The sequence below is a fragment of the Zootoca vivipara genome, chromosome 12, assembly GCF_963506605.1.
Source record: "Zootoca vivipara chromosome 12, rZooViv1.1, whole genome shotgun sequence".
NCBI lineage: Eukaryota > Metazoa > Chordata > Lepidosauria > Squamata > Lacertidae > Zootoca > Zootoca vivipara.
In genome coordinates, this window is record NC_083287.1 from 38786604 (window position 1) to 38800289 (window position 13686).

General features: G+C 42.9%; 1 protein-coding gene across 9 annotated transcripts in view; it reads right to left on the reverse strand.

Moving 5' to 3' along the window:
* The window catches only part of ABI1 (abl interactor 1), a 93510-nt gene that overhangs the window by 4533 nt on the left and 75291 nt on the right, over window positions 1–13686 (reverse strand). For 2 of the 9 annotated variants that reach the window (XM_035129471.2, XM_035129466.2), the window contains 3 exons: window positions 10909–11009; window positions 5512–5688; window positions 2302–2388 (listed from right to left, as the gene is read on the reverse strand). In XM_035129471.2, the coding sequence (XP_034985362.1) occupies window positions 2302–2388; window positions 5512–5688; window positions 10909–11009 (365 nt within the window). Of the gene's footprint in view, window positions 1–2301; window positions 2389–5511; window positions 5689–8688; window positions 8773–10908; window positions 11010–13686 lie in introns of all 9 variants that reach the window. The other 7 variants (XM_035129472.2, XM_035129467.2, XM_035129470.2 and 4 more) reach the window with 5 other exon arrangements.

Consider the following 13686-nt stretch of genomic DNA (forward strand, 5'->3'; position numbering starts at 1 on the left):
ACCCAGCCAGATGGATGGGGTATAAATAATAAATTATTATTTTTATTATTTCTGGCCCGACTGCTGCTGTGCCAAATACCAGCTGCTAGACGACCACCGCTTCCATGCCTTGCTTGTGGGCATCCTGAAGGCATCTGGCTGGGCAAGTGCAGGGCTCCAAAATCTAAACCCGGTTCAGAATCTGAACTGCAGGGCTCCAAAATCTAAACCTGGTTCAGAATCTGACTTCAGTAGGTAAGCAGCAGCATAACCTGTTGTTGTCAGTGCTGTGTTATATGACAATGGGCCCATCGTTCCTCTGGGAACTTCTGCCGCAAAAGCCACTCTAAAATGGATGTGTTTGCCGCAATACAACAGCTTTTCCAATCCTAGACAACGTTCCCAATGGGTTGCATCCCATAATTTATTGGTCCAATCCGTTTAGCGAGAGAGACAGACATGCACATGAAACCATACATTTTCCGGACTGGATCCATTTCATATGGAACTGGCACAGGGGGTTTAAAGAGAAACAATGCCCATGCCACAATTTTCTTTAGCTTAAGAGCAAAATGCAATGCTCATTCAGAATAGAGCATTCTTGGTTTTGTCCAGCTAATGAAAATCTTCATTGAACAAAAGAACCTCAATATCGACATGTGCTTTTAAATCAGAACCTCCCTTTCAATGGGGGGGGGAGCTTTTCAGTAGATACAGTTATATCACTAACGAAACACCCCAAATTCTAGCTATCATAATGACGAGAAACCGAATAAGGCATATAATAAACTGAAGTCTCAATGCCCCTTTCATTTAATTACTGAGATTTTAAGTGGTCAAATTTTTAAATGACACTAATGCCAAATCGTTTTCCGTTCATTCATTCTTTTAAAATGTTGTAGCGGGGGTAATGCAAAACTAATTGCTTGGATTGATCTGAAATATGAAATGCATGCCCTGGTATTCCATATCTCTAGAATGTCACCGAGCAGAACTCATTAGCCACAGTTAATTTCAGCTTCGTGAAGTGCACTCTTCACATCTGTATTTCGTGTAAGCCAATACAGGCTCCCCTTGTGGCTTCATGTGCTGGTTTCAGCTTTGGAATGCCCAGGAAAATTGTAATCCATCCAATCTCAACCCTGCAGTTGCATTATTGGCAAAACTAGGGCAGGGATGTCTCAAGATGCACAAAGTGTCAGCTGATGTAATTAATTCTAAACTATTTACCAGCTTGCTTAATGTTTGACTGTATTATTAACATTGTATATGTATGGAATGTTTCTTGTGGGGTAGGATATGGTGATCACTTTTTATGTTTATTTTAAAAACTGGAGTATAAAGTAGTTTTAAAAAATGCACAAAGCATCTCACTCCTTAAAATAATAATAAAAACCCTGGAGATTATTAGTACTTCCTTCAACCAGGGTGGAACCTTTCGTTTATCATTTCCAGAAAGCGTTGACAGTATAGAAAAGCTAGGGGTGAGGGGGGAAGAGAGGGATATGGTTCAGAGGGCTGCAATATGTTGAAGGGATTGGTGAAAATTGGAGAGGCCCGCCCTTCAGTGAGCAGAAGTGTTTTCGCTTGCCTAATGCCACCATAGGATGACACATCTCAGATATACTGTATTTTTCCGTGTACAAGATGCCCCCATGTATAAGACGCCCCCTTTGGGGGGACTCAAATTTAAGAAAATGGGGGGAGATGGCTCAGAGTTGTTGAGCTTTGTTTTTGCGGAGAATTGCCCAGAGTTGTTGCGGGTCACAAAATAAAGGCTTTTTTTAAACCAACACATCTTACATTGATGCCTTTTTGTGAGAGTCTCCCAAGTCAAAAATGTAAGTTTGGGGATTTCACCCTGCACACAGTTTGCAGGGGGAGCTACCTTGATGACTTTGCAGCCTTCCCTGGTGGTGTTTTCCTTGTAGCTAATCTCCTACCAAGTCTCCAGGCTGCATTTTGAACTCTTTAAAAAGAAAACAGTTTCTTCTGGGGTCAAGGGTAACCAGGTGGGCACACATATCCCTTTGAGAAAAGCCACAGTTCCAAAAATGTCGTTAGTAATCATCATGCCAAAAAAAAAAAAACGCCATCAGAAGAGAAGGCATTCCCCTTCAGTTCCATGTTGGCACTAAAATGAAAGATGGAGTTAGCATCTCACCGAGGAAAGAAAACAAATGAAACAACTCCCCCACCCCAAAACAAAACAAAACACCCAATAAAGACCAAAGGAAAGAGCCTGACTGGCCAGCCATGCATGCTAGGAGAGAGAAAGAGAACCGGCTCTACTCTTTGGAGAAGCTGAGCTGCCAAACTTACTGTTTTCCTGCACCCTGGCCACGAAGCCTGTGAGAGGTATCTGTGGAGTCAACTGAGGCATAGGGGGAGGGGGTGGAGCAATAGAAACTGGAAGCGACACACACGCCATAAATGGGGGAAGTAAACACAGATACAGGAAAAGGAAAAACAAAAACAAAAAGCAGCTGTCATTAACAATGGACCACAAAACAAGGTATGCAGTGAACAACAGGAATGCACACAGCAGGACCTCCTTCAAAGTTTGCTTCCCCAGCAATACAACCACTGCTGAACTGCATTTTTAGCCAATTTGCAACTCCATTAAGGGGTGGGGGGGGCAACTAGGGATGAGGCTAAAAGCCACACTTCCTGTTTCAGAGTTTCACTTGTTGATTTGAACAAAACTCTTCTTTCCCCTGCTTTAAACCCAGAAGTCCTGACATCCTGCAGCAAAATCTTGCAGGAACTGGCAGCGCATAAGGGGAAAGTGAAATTTGTGTTTTAGCAAGAGGACACTTTTCACAGTAAAAATGCCATGGGAAAGAGCTCAATAGGGACTCTGCTTTGCAGCGAGCACTGAAATAAACAAGCCAGAAAATGGCAATGATTACGGAGGTGATTTGTCTATGGAGCCCCGCCCTTCCGTGTGAGACTGAATATACTACTGTATGTTGTTTTATAATTTTATATTTTGAAGCAGCTTTGCGCATCCCTTCAGGAAGGCAATTTGTTTTCAGGAGAGATGGCTTTCCCCCCCTGCTGAACTGCAATTCAAGAAAATCCACAATTCAAGTGAACTAGCAAATAAACATGTCAGCATATCCCTAAAAAATAAAATGAATTTGTCTCTGCCTATCAGTCAAGCTTCACGGGACATATTTGTAAAGGGCTTCATTTATTATTGCATTCAGGGGTATCAAGAACGGTGCAGAATGAAGCTACCTCATTTTCAGCTTCTTACAGCAAGGATTCTGTGCTCATCTGTTCAGCATCACCAGGAAGGATCCTTGCGGCTGACAAGGCAGTCAAAGAGCACAGAGAATCCTGAAGGCCAAGCAAAGGCCCACGTTTAAAATATGACAATGGCATGTGAAGCAAGCCCATAGTAATGAGCCTGTGTTTTGAGCCTTCTGCAGAGGGACCCTCGAATTTCATTCCTTCCTTCCTTAGGTTCATGGGAAGGAGAAAAGAGATGATTTAAAGGACTTGCCAACAAGGTGTGACTGCGTGTTAGTTGTCAGTCTTGCATGTGCATGACCGCAAGCCTCCACAAAGTCTGTTGAGTCTACATCAGATGGAGACAGAAGTTCTATCTCATTAACAGCCATGCACAGATGCCATTTCCAGCACCACTTGGCTGTGGACGCGGGGGACTTGCCGAGCGGGTAGCTCGGTGACCGGGCGGCTCGTGGGCCGGATAAATGGCCTCCGTGGGCCGGATCCAGCCCATGGGCTGGAGGTTGCCGACCTCTGCACTAATCCTTCAAAGCCCACTTTGTCAGTGCCTGAGCTGCATGCAGAATTAAGGGGCCATTTTCATCTTTGAAATGAGCTTTGAATACACACCCACCAGAGCAAGCTGTGTATCAAGATGTTGGTCTCAAGAAGAGTTAGATGGGGCAGCAGGACGGAGCCAGAATTTTTAGGGGATGGGAACATTTTTATTTCAGCATTTCATCCAATCTAGATTCAAAGCATCTCAAAGGCCCCACATTCAACATGGTAGTAGGACTGGGATCGCAACTTTGAAACAGGTTCTAGACTTCCAAGTATGCAGTAATTTTAAACAATGCTGTAATTCAGCATTCCTCTTTCAACAATTAAATCCGAGCACCGAGTTAACTTTGAAACAAGCTAGCCTGCCCTATGTGCCCGTGTAACTGAAACACACCATGATGGACTGTTTTGAAGAGATCTCACTTCCAGTCCCCCCCGCCCTCCTGAATTCTCTTTCTCCTCTCCCCAAAAATGCTACAAAATTAGGTCTGTGCCTGGCATGAAAAATGCAGTCCTAGGGAACTGGGAAACCTGGAAGCTATACAGTACTGTCAAGACTGGGATGTTAAATCATTAAGTTTCAGAAAAGGATGAAAACAACTGACAAGTTAAAATTAGTGGCTAGAGGCTATTGTTTAAAGCATGGCACACTGCTCATATATAGGCCTTGCGCCTGTATTTGAACAAAAGCTTGCAATACAAAAAAAAAACCACACATACAAAAACAAGAATGCTAAAATGATTAGGACATTTCACGAGGATATTTCTGTCCTACTGAAAGCTGCCCGCTGAACGTGACAGGACCGTTTCTCTGTATTTTCACATACTTTACCTCTGAACATGGACAGGCAGCCAACTAACTAGTAGTGCAAATTTAATTCACCATTTCAACACCATGGGCTGGATCAGACAATAGGTCCCTCACCGCATGTTGCAGTACAATGCGTAGAAGGGAACAAAAGTGTTCCTGAACATCTGATGTGAACCACACGCACATGGGGACACTGCATTCGGCTACAGGGCATACAATCCAATATGCAGAGACCCAAATTGCAAAGCTCCTCCGCAAGTGTCTATACCATATTCAAATGTAACATCTCCATATAAACAGGGAGGAACATTAAAGGTGGCTGCCTGAATGGGGAAAGGAGGCCTCCTCTTCCATGTTATGGGTCAGATTTCTAACCTGGCTCCCTGATAATTTATAGTTGATCATAATAGGAACAAAAACACTGTAGCTGAAGCTGGGGACAAGGAAAAGGCTGGAAGGGAGAGAAACTAAACAAGATTTTTAGGAAAGTCCTTTTAACACCAGGGCTGAAGAAAAAACACACAAGTCACATTCACTCCTAGTTTAAAAACACATTTCTTTCAAACGAATTATTATCTAGCAAAATATACTGTGTGTATTTTCTAGGCCCAGTTCAGGTGTAACAATCTTGGTCTAATAAAACCATGGCCGGTTCCTGATATGTAATCATAAGAGATTAAACCACAGTTTTCTGGTTCAGATGGAACAGGAAACAGTGATTTACTAAACCACAACAGAAGTGTCAAAGCCAAACACAGAACAGATGAAAGAGAACAGAGAGACTATGATGGAGCGTGCAGACTTGTTACATCTGAACCAGACCTTAGTCGCTGAATTATAGATAAATCAAGAGAAATGCAAAGCTATCAAATCACAAAAGCGACCCCAGGAGTTCTGGGCTCTGTAGTAACCCAGCAGCTTACTTGAGTTTTGAGAATAGAGAGGACCGCCATTAACATGAGGCTGAGCAGAAAACGAGGCAGTCACAGAAGGATTCCGCCTAAATCCACCAGAAGAGGCCGAAGAAGTGGTAGAGTTGTGTCGGGATATCTGCCTGGTCATAGTGCCGTACTGGGAACCAGGAGCTGACCCAGGAGCAGCTGAAAAGCAGGCACCAAAAGGAACCAACAAAAAGAGATAAGCAAAAATAATAACACTTGGGGAGAAAGTGCAGAAAACCAGGAGGGAGCACGTACAAAGCCCACAGTACAGCAAACGCATGGAACCCCAAGACCCCGGTGATGAAAATGGATGGAGCAGAAGATTTGAAAGGCTACTTAATGTTGAAGGGGCAGGGCTGAAATTCACTCTTCTTTATTTATAGTTTTAACTTCTGAAAATGCACAATGCTTTTAAACTCTGAAACTTCATTAAACTTGATCCTTATGGCTTCCAGAGCTACTGGAGCCATTTAAATATGCAGGATGTGCTGCAGATAGAATCCTGTTACCTACACTGAATTCAACAAGTATAAATGTATTGCTTTTTATATTATCTGGACAATAGTGGACATAATTTCTTCCATCTACAAGTATGACTAGTGTTCTGAAAAACAGTCTTCAATGGACTAGCCCTCAAACTCTTCTCCTGCATAAAACAGAAGGCATGAGGTCCTACACAGAGTTTACATCATTAACACATTGGAGCCCTCAGTACAAATCCAAAATGTGTTTGAGATCTCCCAGGTTTCAGATCAATAAAGAAGGTAAAAACTTTGCCCAAGGGAAGTGCTATAAACAATGATTATCAGTTGTTATCTACTTAGCTATGCAAGTTTTCTCTCTTTGGTAAGGTAAAAGTCCACATTCACTAGTGAAACTTATAACTCTCGTTTGCTAAAGCAGGAGGTGGTCTCTTAGTTAAGACAGTCAAACACTTTGAACAGGTGTATGTGTGCCGTAAAGCATACCATTAGGTTATACAAACTCTATTTCACCTAGTATTAGAACATTTACCAATGTTATCTGGGTCAAAGCCTCTCAAGTTCATGTCAAAGCAAAAAGCATTCTCCTGCTGTCTGCCTGTTACAGAGCAGCCTTTCCCAACCTGATGGTCTTTGCCCATTGCTGCCATCAACGGGACGCAGGTGGCGGTGTGGAACGCGGGTGGCGCTGTGGGTTAAACCACAGAGCCTAGGGCATGCCGATCAGAAGGTCAGCGGTTTGAATCCCCGCAATGGGGTGAGCTCCCGTTGCTCGGTCCCAGCTCCTGCCAACCTAGCAGTTCGAAAGCACGTCGAAGTGCAAGTAGATAAATAGGTACCGCTACAGCGGGAAGGTAAACGGCATTTCACTGTGCTGCTCTGGTTCGCCAGAAGCGGCTTTGTCATGCTGGCCACAGGACCTGGAAGCTGTACGCCGGCTCCCTCGGCCAATAACGCGAGATGAGCACCGCAACCCCAGAGTCGGTCACAACTGGACCTAATATTCAGGGGTACCTTTACCTTTACCTTACCATCAACATCAACCATGCTTGCTGGGGCTACTGAGAGCTGGAGTTCAATCGAATTTGGAGGGCACCAGGTTGGGAAAGGCTGCCGTAAAGCTGTCAGGCTAACTGTAGGAGTAGTGCCTGCATAACTAGTAGTTATTTCAGCTTTTAACATTTGTGAAATCAAAGGCATGCTAAAGACCAATGCTAACGCAACACAAATCGTCAATGTCTTGTATTGTGCTACTGAATATCGACTCCCAATCAAAACCATTATTATGTTTATTAGGTACACCTGGTTAAATTAAGGAGGCTCAATCTATGGCCCTCTAGAGGTTATCAAACTGCAACTCCCAGCATCCCTGGACAATGGCCCTGTTGGTGGGAACAGATGGGGTCTTGGGTCCAAAAGCTTTCAGGGGGCCGCAGCTTCCCCTCCCTGGATTAAATTAAACATTCCAAGTTAACAAGTTTTTAAAGTTGCACTTTGAGAGTCAAATGCTGTGTGGTTTCAAGAAAGCACAAGACTACCTATGGCTAAGACCCACGCTGGTGGTCCAATTTTGAGTTAATTTATAATGCATGCTAAATGCAGTAACACTGCTCACCACTTCAGGGCAAGTCATCAAAAAAGGCAGGGTCACCCCAATGAGCTTTATGCACATATACCATATTTATGTGATATATCCAAGGACATAAGAATGTGTGAAATTGACACATGGTCTACACATGAGTTACTTTTGAACACAAGACTGAAGTAGGATCTGTGCCCCACTGAACGGGTTATATTTAATTATTCTGAATACCACATTATCAACAAGTTTTCTGAATGTATAATGTGGATTCGGGGGAGCAGAAAACAGATCACAGGCACTTGCCCATTTCTGGCACACCACCTAGTGCCTGCTAGTTGTTCAGATTCTTGTAAGGCCGGGTGCCCTTCTGCTTTGGAACAGATATACATACAGTACTACATAAACACAAATTGGGCACTCTGGTTTTGTAAATTTAAGCACATAGCAGTGGGCCACAGGATCAGAGGTTTTCTTGGTTTTTGTTTTAAAGGCAAACCACAAAAATGACTGAAGGTAGCTCAACCCAGTACGCAATGTACATTTGGGTGATATATATATATATATGGCAGAGCAGATATTTGCACCCATAAGGCCCAAGGTTCAATCTATGGCACATCCTCATCAAAGGATCTTGTACAATAAGGATAGAAAGGACCTCTGCCTGAGACCTTGGAAAAGTACTGCCTAACAGCATAACAGGCCAGGCATAGGCAAACTCCGACCCTCCAGATGTTTGGGACTACAATTCCCACCATCCCTAGCTAACAGGACCAGGGGTCAGGGATGATGGGAATTGTAGTCCCAAACATCTGGAGGGCCGGAGTTTGCCTACAATACTAGGGTATTTGGAATAGGTATCACTCACTACAAAGGCAGGCTCCTGTGATATATTTAAACTTTCAGAGGCTTTCACCACAGAAAAAAATTAGTTGGGGTTAGATTGGTTAACACCCCCCCAAGCTTCTATTATTGTAGCAGGACAAATGCACACAACACAACTCAGGATGTATACATTTATTAGTTAACAAAGGGGGAGTTGATTAAGTATTTTTGTTAAAGAACTGCAATAATGCCAGCTCTTTCAAGAGGTCTCACCTATCACACTGCCCAGGACCAAAGGTGGGGGCATTGGTGGTGCTGGTGGAGCTTCGGGAGGTGGAGGAGGAGCAGATATGTGTGCTATTAAAATAGATTGCCAAGTCAGGCCTTGATCCAGAGCTTAACCTTTTGACTTATGGTGGAAATGCTGGGCAGATGAAGGTGCCCCGTTTACAATGCGGTGCTGGCTGCTTGTGAAGTCACTGGGAGGCCGATTCAGCCAAGCGGAGGTCCATTTCCACTCCATCACGTGGCGAAGCATATTTTACCATGCCCATCAGACAGAACTCATCGAAAACCAAGAGGGGAGTAAGGGCAGGATAAAGCACCCCCTCTAACATCATGCTACCAAGTGGCTCTCTCTGCATGGTTACATGCACTCTGTAGCTGAGTTCCCAAGTGGACACCGTGACATCTAGCTTTCCCCAACTGGGTGCCCTGTGGATATTTCTGGACTATAATTCCCACCATCCCAAAACGGCATGGCCAATGGTCGAGGACGATGGGAGCTGCAGTCCCAAACACTAAATGGGCCTACAGGTTCGGGAAGGCTATATGGCCATTTTAATCTATCTCACAAAACTCAGTAAGAGAGTCATTAGTCAATGGCGGGCACAAAATATGAGCCTTGGCCCAGATAATGGTCCCATGTCTGTGTAGACTTGCAATTCCTTACCCCCAGGCTGAATTAACATTTTGTCTGACATCTGCATGGAAAGGGCCTATGCGCATGCAAAAGAAGTATTCAAAATTTGTTTGTACACCCAAAAAGGAGGAAGCATGCTGTAAATCAAGATGGCAAGACCAAGAACAATTTAGTAGCAGAAGTCACGAAATTCCAGCTTAGATTTAGTTCCATATTTGTCTGATTCTGCTTAGATGAATGGTTTCCCCACAAGGAAGCAGCTTCCATTGAGAAGTAAGAGTGGTAGTCAGCTAAGTTTCACTAAGAGTAGACCCACTGAAATTCATGGGCCTGACTTGGCTTACTCCGAGTGAAACTTAGTTGAATGGCATCCTAATACATTTCAATCATCTCCAGCTTGTGCTTGGATCATCATGGTACCCCCATTTTTAAAAAAAAAATCAACATGACGATTCAGGTACCCTTTGAAAACTGAAGAAAACCTGCAGCATTTCCTCAAGGCCTCTTTTAAAAAATAAACTACACCCACTGAATAGGCGACTGAATCTGCTTCTCTGAGGAAATCTGAAAGCTTTTCTTTGATTATAATCTTTCTGTGTTTTCCGGTCCTAACATAGTCCACATTCTCAGCCCTTCCTAGAAATCCAATGGAAGGACAGGACAATCTACATGGAACAAAGTATTCTCCATCTCAACCCGCTTAATCATTTGAATTAGGCAAACCGAGATAGCGTGAGAAAGAATAATAGTTGAGGAAGCTAATCTAAATTGTGAAGGAAGGTAGTTTATTGCATAAATCCACAATTTGTACGAGCCGAGTTTCCTATTGTGGACGAAACTGCATTTTACCATATTTGTTGTTGTTGTTGTTTAGTCGTTTAGTCGTGTCCGACTCTTCGTGACCCCATGGACCATAGCACGCCAGGCACTCCTGTCTTGCACTGCCTCCCGTAGTTTGGTCAAACTCATGTTCGTAGCTTCGAGAACACTGTCCAACCATCTTGTCCTCTGTCGTCCCCTTCTCCTTTACCATATTAATGCAATGTAATTTTTTGTCATTAATCTGGGGGCTGGAGAACTTGTGGCCCTCCAGATGTTGTCAGACCACAACTCCCATCATCCCTGACTACTGGTCATGCCGGCAGTGGCCGATGGGAGTTGGGAGTCCAACAACAACATCTGGAGGGCACCAGGTTGGGGAAGACTGTAATATAACTATATGAGTAGTGCCTGGATAACTAGTACTGGGTATTTATTTTGCCTTTATTTGAAGACACATTTCAGTAGCAGCCTACTGAAATCAACACCTGTGAAATCAAAGGCATGGTAAAGACCCATTTAAATGGATCACCTTTCCATGCAAGCATTTTGCCTACCCAACGTTAAGTAGCTAATGCCCTTGATTGTGCTACTGAAGACTTGAGTCCTATGTTGTGCCTGTCTAGTCAGCCAGCGGGTCCTGGTGGTCCCTTCACATACTTGCACAACTGAAAACTATTAACTTCATCCGGCATCTGAAATAATCCCGTCTATTACATAGGATATTGTCTAAGGAGTTTCTTGGAAAATACCTTGGCCGATAGTCGGAGGTGAAGGTGTAGGCACGGCAATGGGAATGCCAATACTGCTGCTTCCACTATTTTCTCGACTGCCACTTCCACCGCTACTGCCACTGTTCCAAATAAATAAATAAATAAATAAATAAATAAATAACAAAAGGTCCAAGCAGATAAACAGATGTCTTTCAAGAACAATTATTCTAATACATGTTATACTTGAAAATGAATCCATGTCAATAGTGTGACAAATTACCTCCATTTCACGACAAAGCCAAGAGCTATCACCCTGCCTCTTATTATCATATCAGCAGAGCAGAGTGCACGAAATTCTAACAGATACAGATGTAATTAGCTAAGTCATTACGTACTCACACACACACACACACACGTTTCAGCTATTGGAGTATTTAATTAAAAAGTGTAAGCAACCGTTCTGAGAACTAAAGAACTGTTAGCCTAATATAATGTTCCTAAATGGTTACAGGCACCCTAAAGTAATTAAGGGTGATAAATTGCATGTTAAAGGTGTCAAAACACCAGCAATTTGCAACTCTGATGCCACGTACTCTGGAAAAGGTTTCCTTGTTCCCAAAATATCAGGGTGACACTACACATTAGGATTGTTGTGAAAAAGCACCTGAAGAAGGTGACGTGTTGGGAGTGTTGGTGAATTTTGTTTAACACACTGTTCATTAAGCTGTCAGCCAACCTAATGAGAAAGAAAACATATCTCCTGAACACATCTGGTGGGGACAGTGGAGAACGGAGCTTATTTATAGGTGTTTAACCCAACAGCAATTCACACCTAAGGACAGGTTTCCCTGGGTGAGACTATACTGGTAGTGACATAATGTGCATTCATCCACCTATCCATGACCCCAGTTTAGCTCCTTAAAGTTGTCTGAATAGGGATGCGAAAGGGACAGAGACCCTTTGGAGAAGCTGAGACCTTGATATTTGATCAGAGTAACTTGGTCCTTGTCCAATTTGTAGTTGGCAAAGAAGCAGTGGGTAGAGAGCATCTAGGACCAAACTGAGACTGTTCAGATGCCCTTGTTAAGTTTGCTGCTGCCAAAAGGTGTAACATTACTCCATTTATGGTACGGAAATGTTGTTTTTGCTATATGCCGATGGTGATGCTATCCGGGTAAGCATGGTCTCAGTCTGGCCCTCCACCTTCGCTACATATTGGAATAGTGCTGCAGTGTGCTTTTGGGTGAGTCAGAAGCTGGAGAAAATGACCCACATGGATGCAAACCAGTCAGATACAAAAAGAAGGAAGTAAAGCACGCTGCCGGCTAACTTGAGAGCCATTGAGACGATAGTACAAAGGAACAAATTAAACATATACTACCCACTCCTTCCAATTATCCACAAACATCACAAGACCAAGCAGCAAGCAGCAAGCATAAAAAATCAGTCTCTCTCTCTCTCTCTCTCTCTCTCTCTCTCTCTCTCTCTCTCTCTCTCACACACACACACACACACACACACACACACACACACACAGCTACATGAAAGAAATGGAGATTGCTACCACGATCAGAGATTATTCCCACAAAAATTAGTGCTCTGCATGCCAAGGATCTTGAACCTGTTGCCATGGCTGCAGCTGAATCCCGTACCACAAACCACTTACATGACACTGAAGAGTCCATTTCCGCTGCCTCAAATAATGAATGTACAAAAAGACATTTATACAACCGTTTTAAATAAGACAGTGTTTTAAGTGACTGCAGCCTCTCTCAAAATAGAACTATTGTCATTTTTCAAGCTCTGCAGCAAGTGCTGGGTTTATAAGCTTCCATTACGCTGCTCCAAAATAAAAATAAAAAATCAAATTACATTCCGCTCATTACAATGACCATTGGTATGTCTTTAACCATTAATGCAGCATAAGCTACAGTGCTGAAAACTCTAACTTCTATTCCACTACAGCCAGCAGCTATGTTCTATTCTTCTCCAAAGTTTTATTGACACTCACAGGGAGCCAATTTGGAATAAGAAGGTGGTTCTGTTCATTCAGAAGAAACCTCTAATACAAGTCTGGGAATGTAGACTGAAGAATGGGGGAACAAATTTTGCATGCCATTTGTAGATAGTGGCCAAATTATATGTCCAGAATAATCACATGGAATGTTGCTACATCAAACGACAGGTGTGAGAAGCGTGGCATGTCTGAACCCTCCCCAATCAAACTATCATTATTTATTAGTAATTTATATTTAGCAATATGCAATTATTTGTATGTTTTAAACAGATTTTATATATGTCTATGGTTTTAATTCTATTCATGTTTAATTGCTTTTTAATGATTGTTTTCCCCCCCCTATGTTTTTAATTATTCTTGTTTTTATCTGTAAGCTGTTTTGAGTCCCATCGGGGAAAAAGGTGGAGTATTAAAAAAAATAATCAATAATTAATCGACATGCTGCTTCATGTCAGAATAGACTTCTAAGTGGTTCTGACCAGTTAAACAAACGTTAAAATATGCATCAAAACACAGCAGCGATTAAAACAGGAGACACAGGTCACAGGATGAAGGGAATGCCTGTGTACACAGGTGTGTCTTCAAAGACCGGCAGAATGCCAATACAGGTACAGATATGGTGTCTCATATTTCAGTAGAGAGTGTGTTCCAGCGCCAGCAGCGAAAAAGCTGGCTTCTATGGCTGATAGCTATCAGCCACAAGTCAATAATTATCAGACTGTGTCAAGACTAAATGGGTTCCATTTGTTGATCTTAATGCCCTTACCAGGAAATGGATATTCCCTGCAGTGGAATCTGGG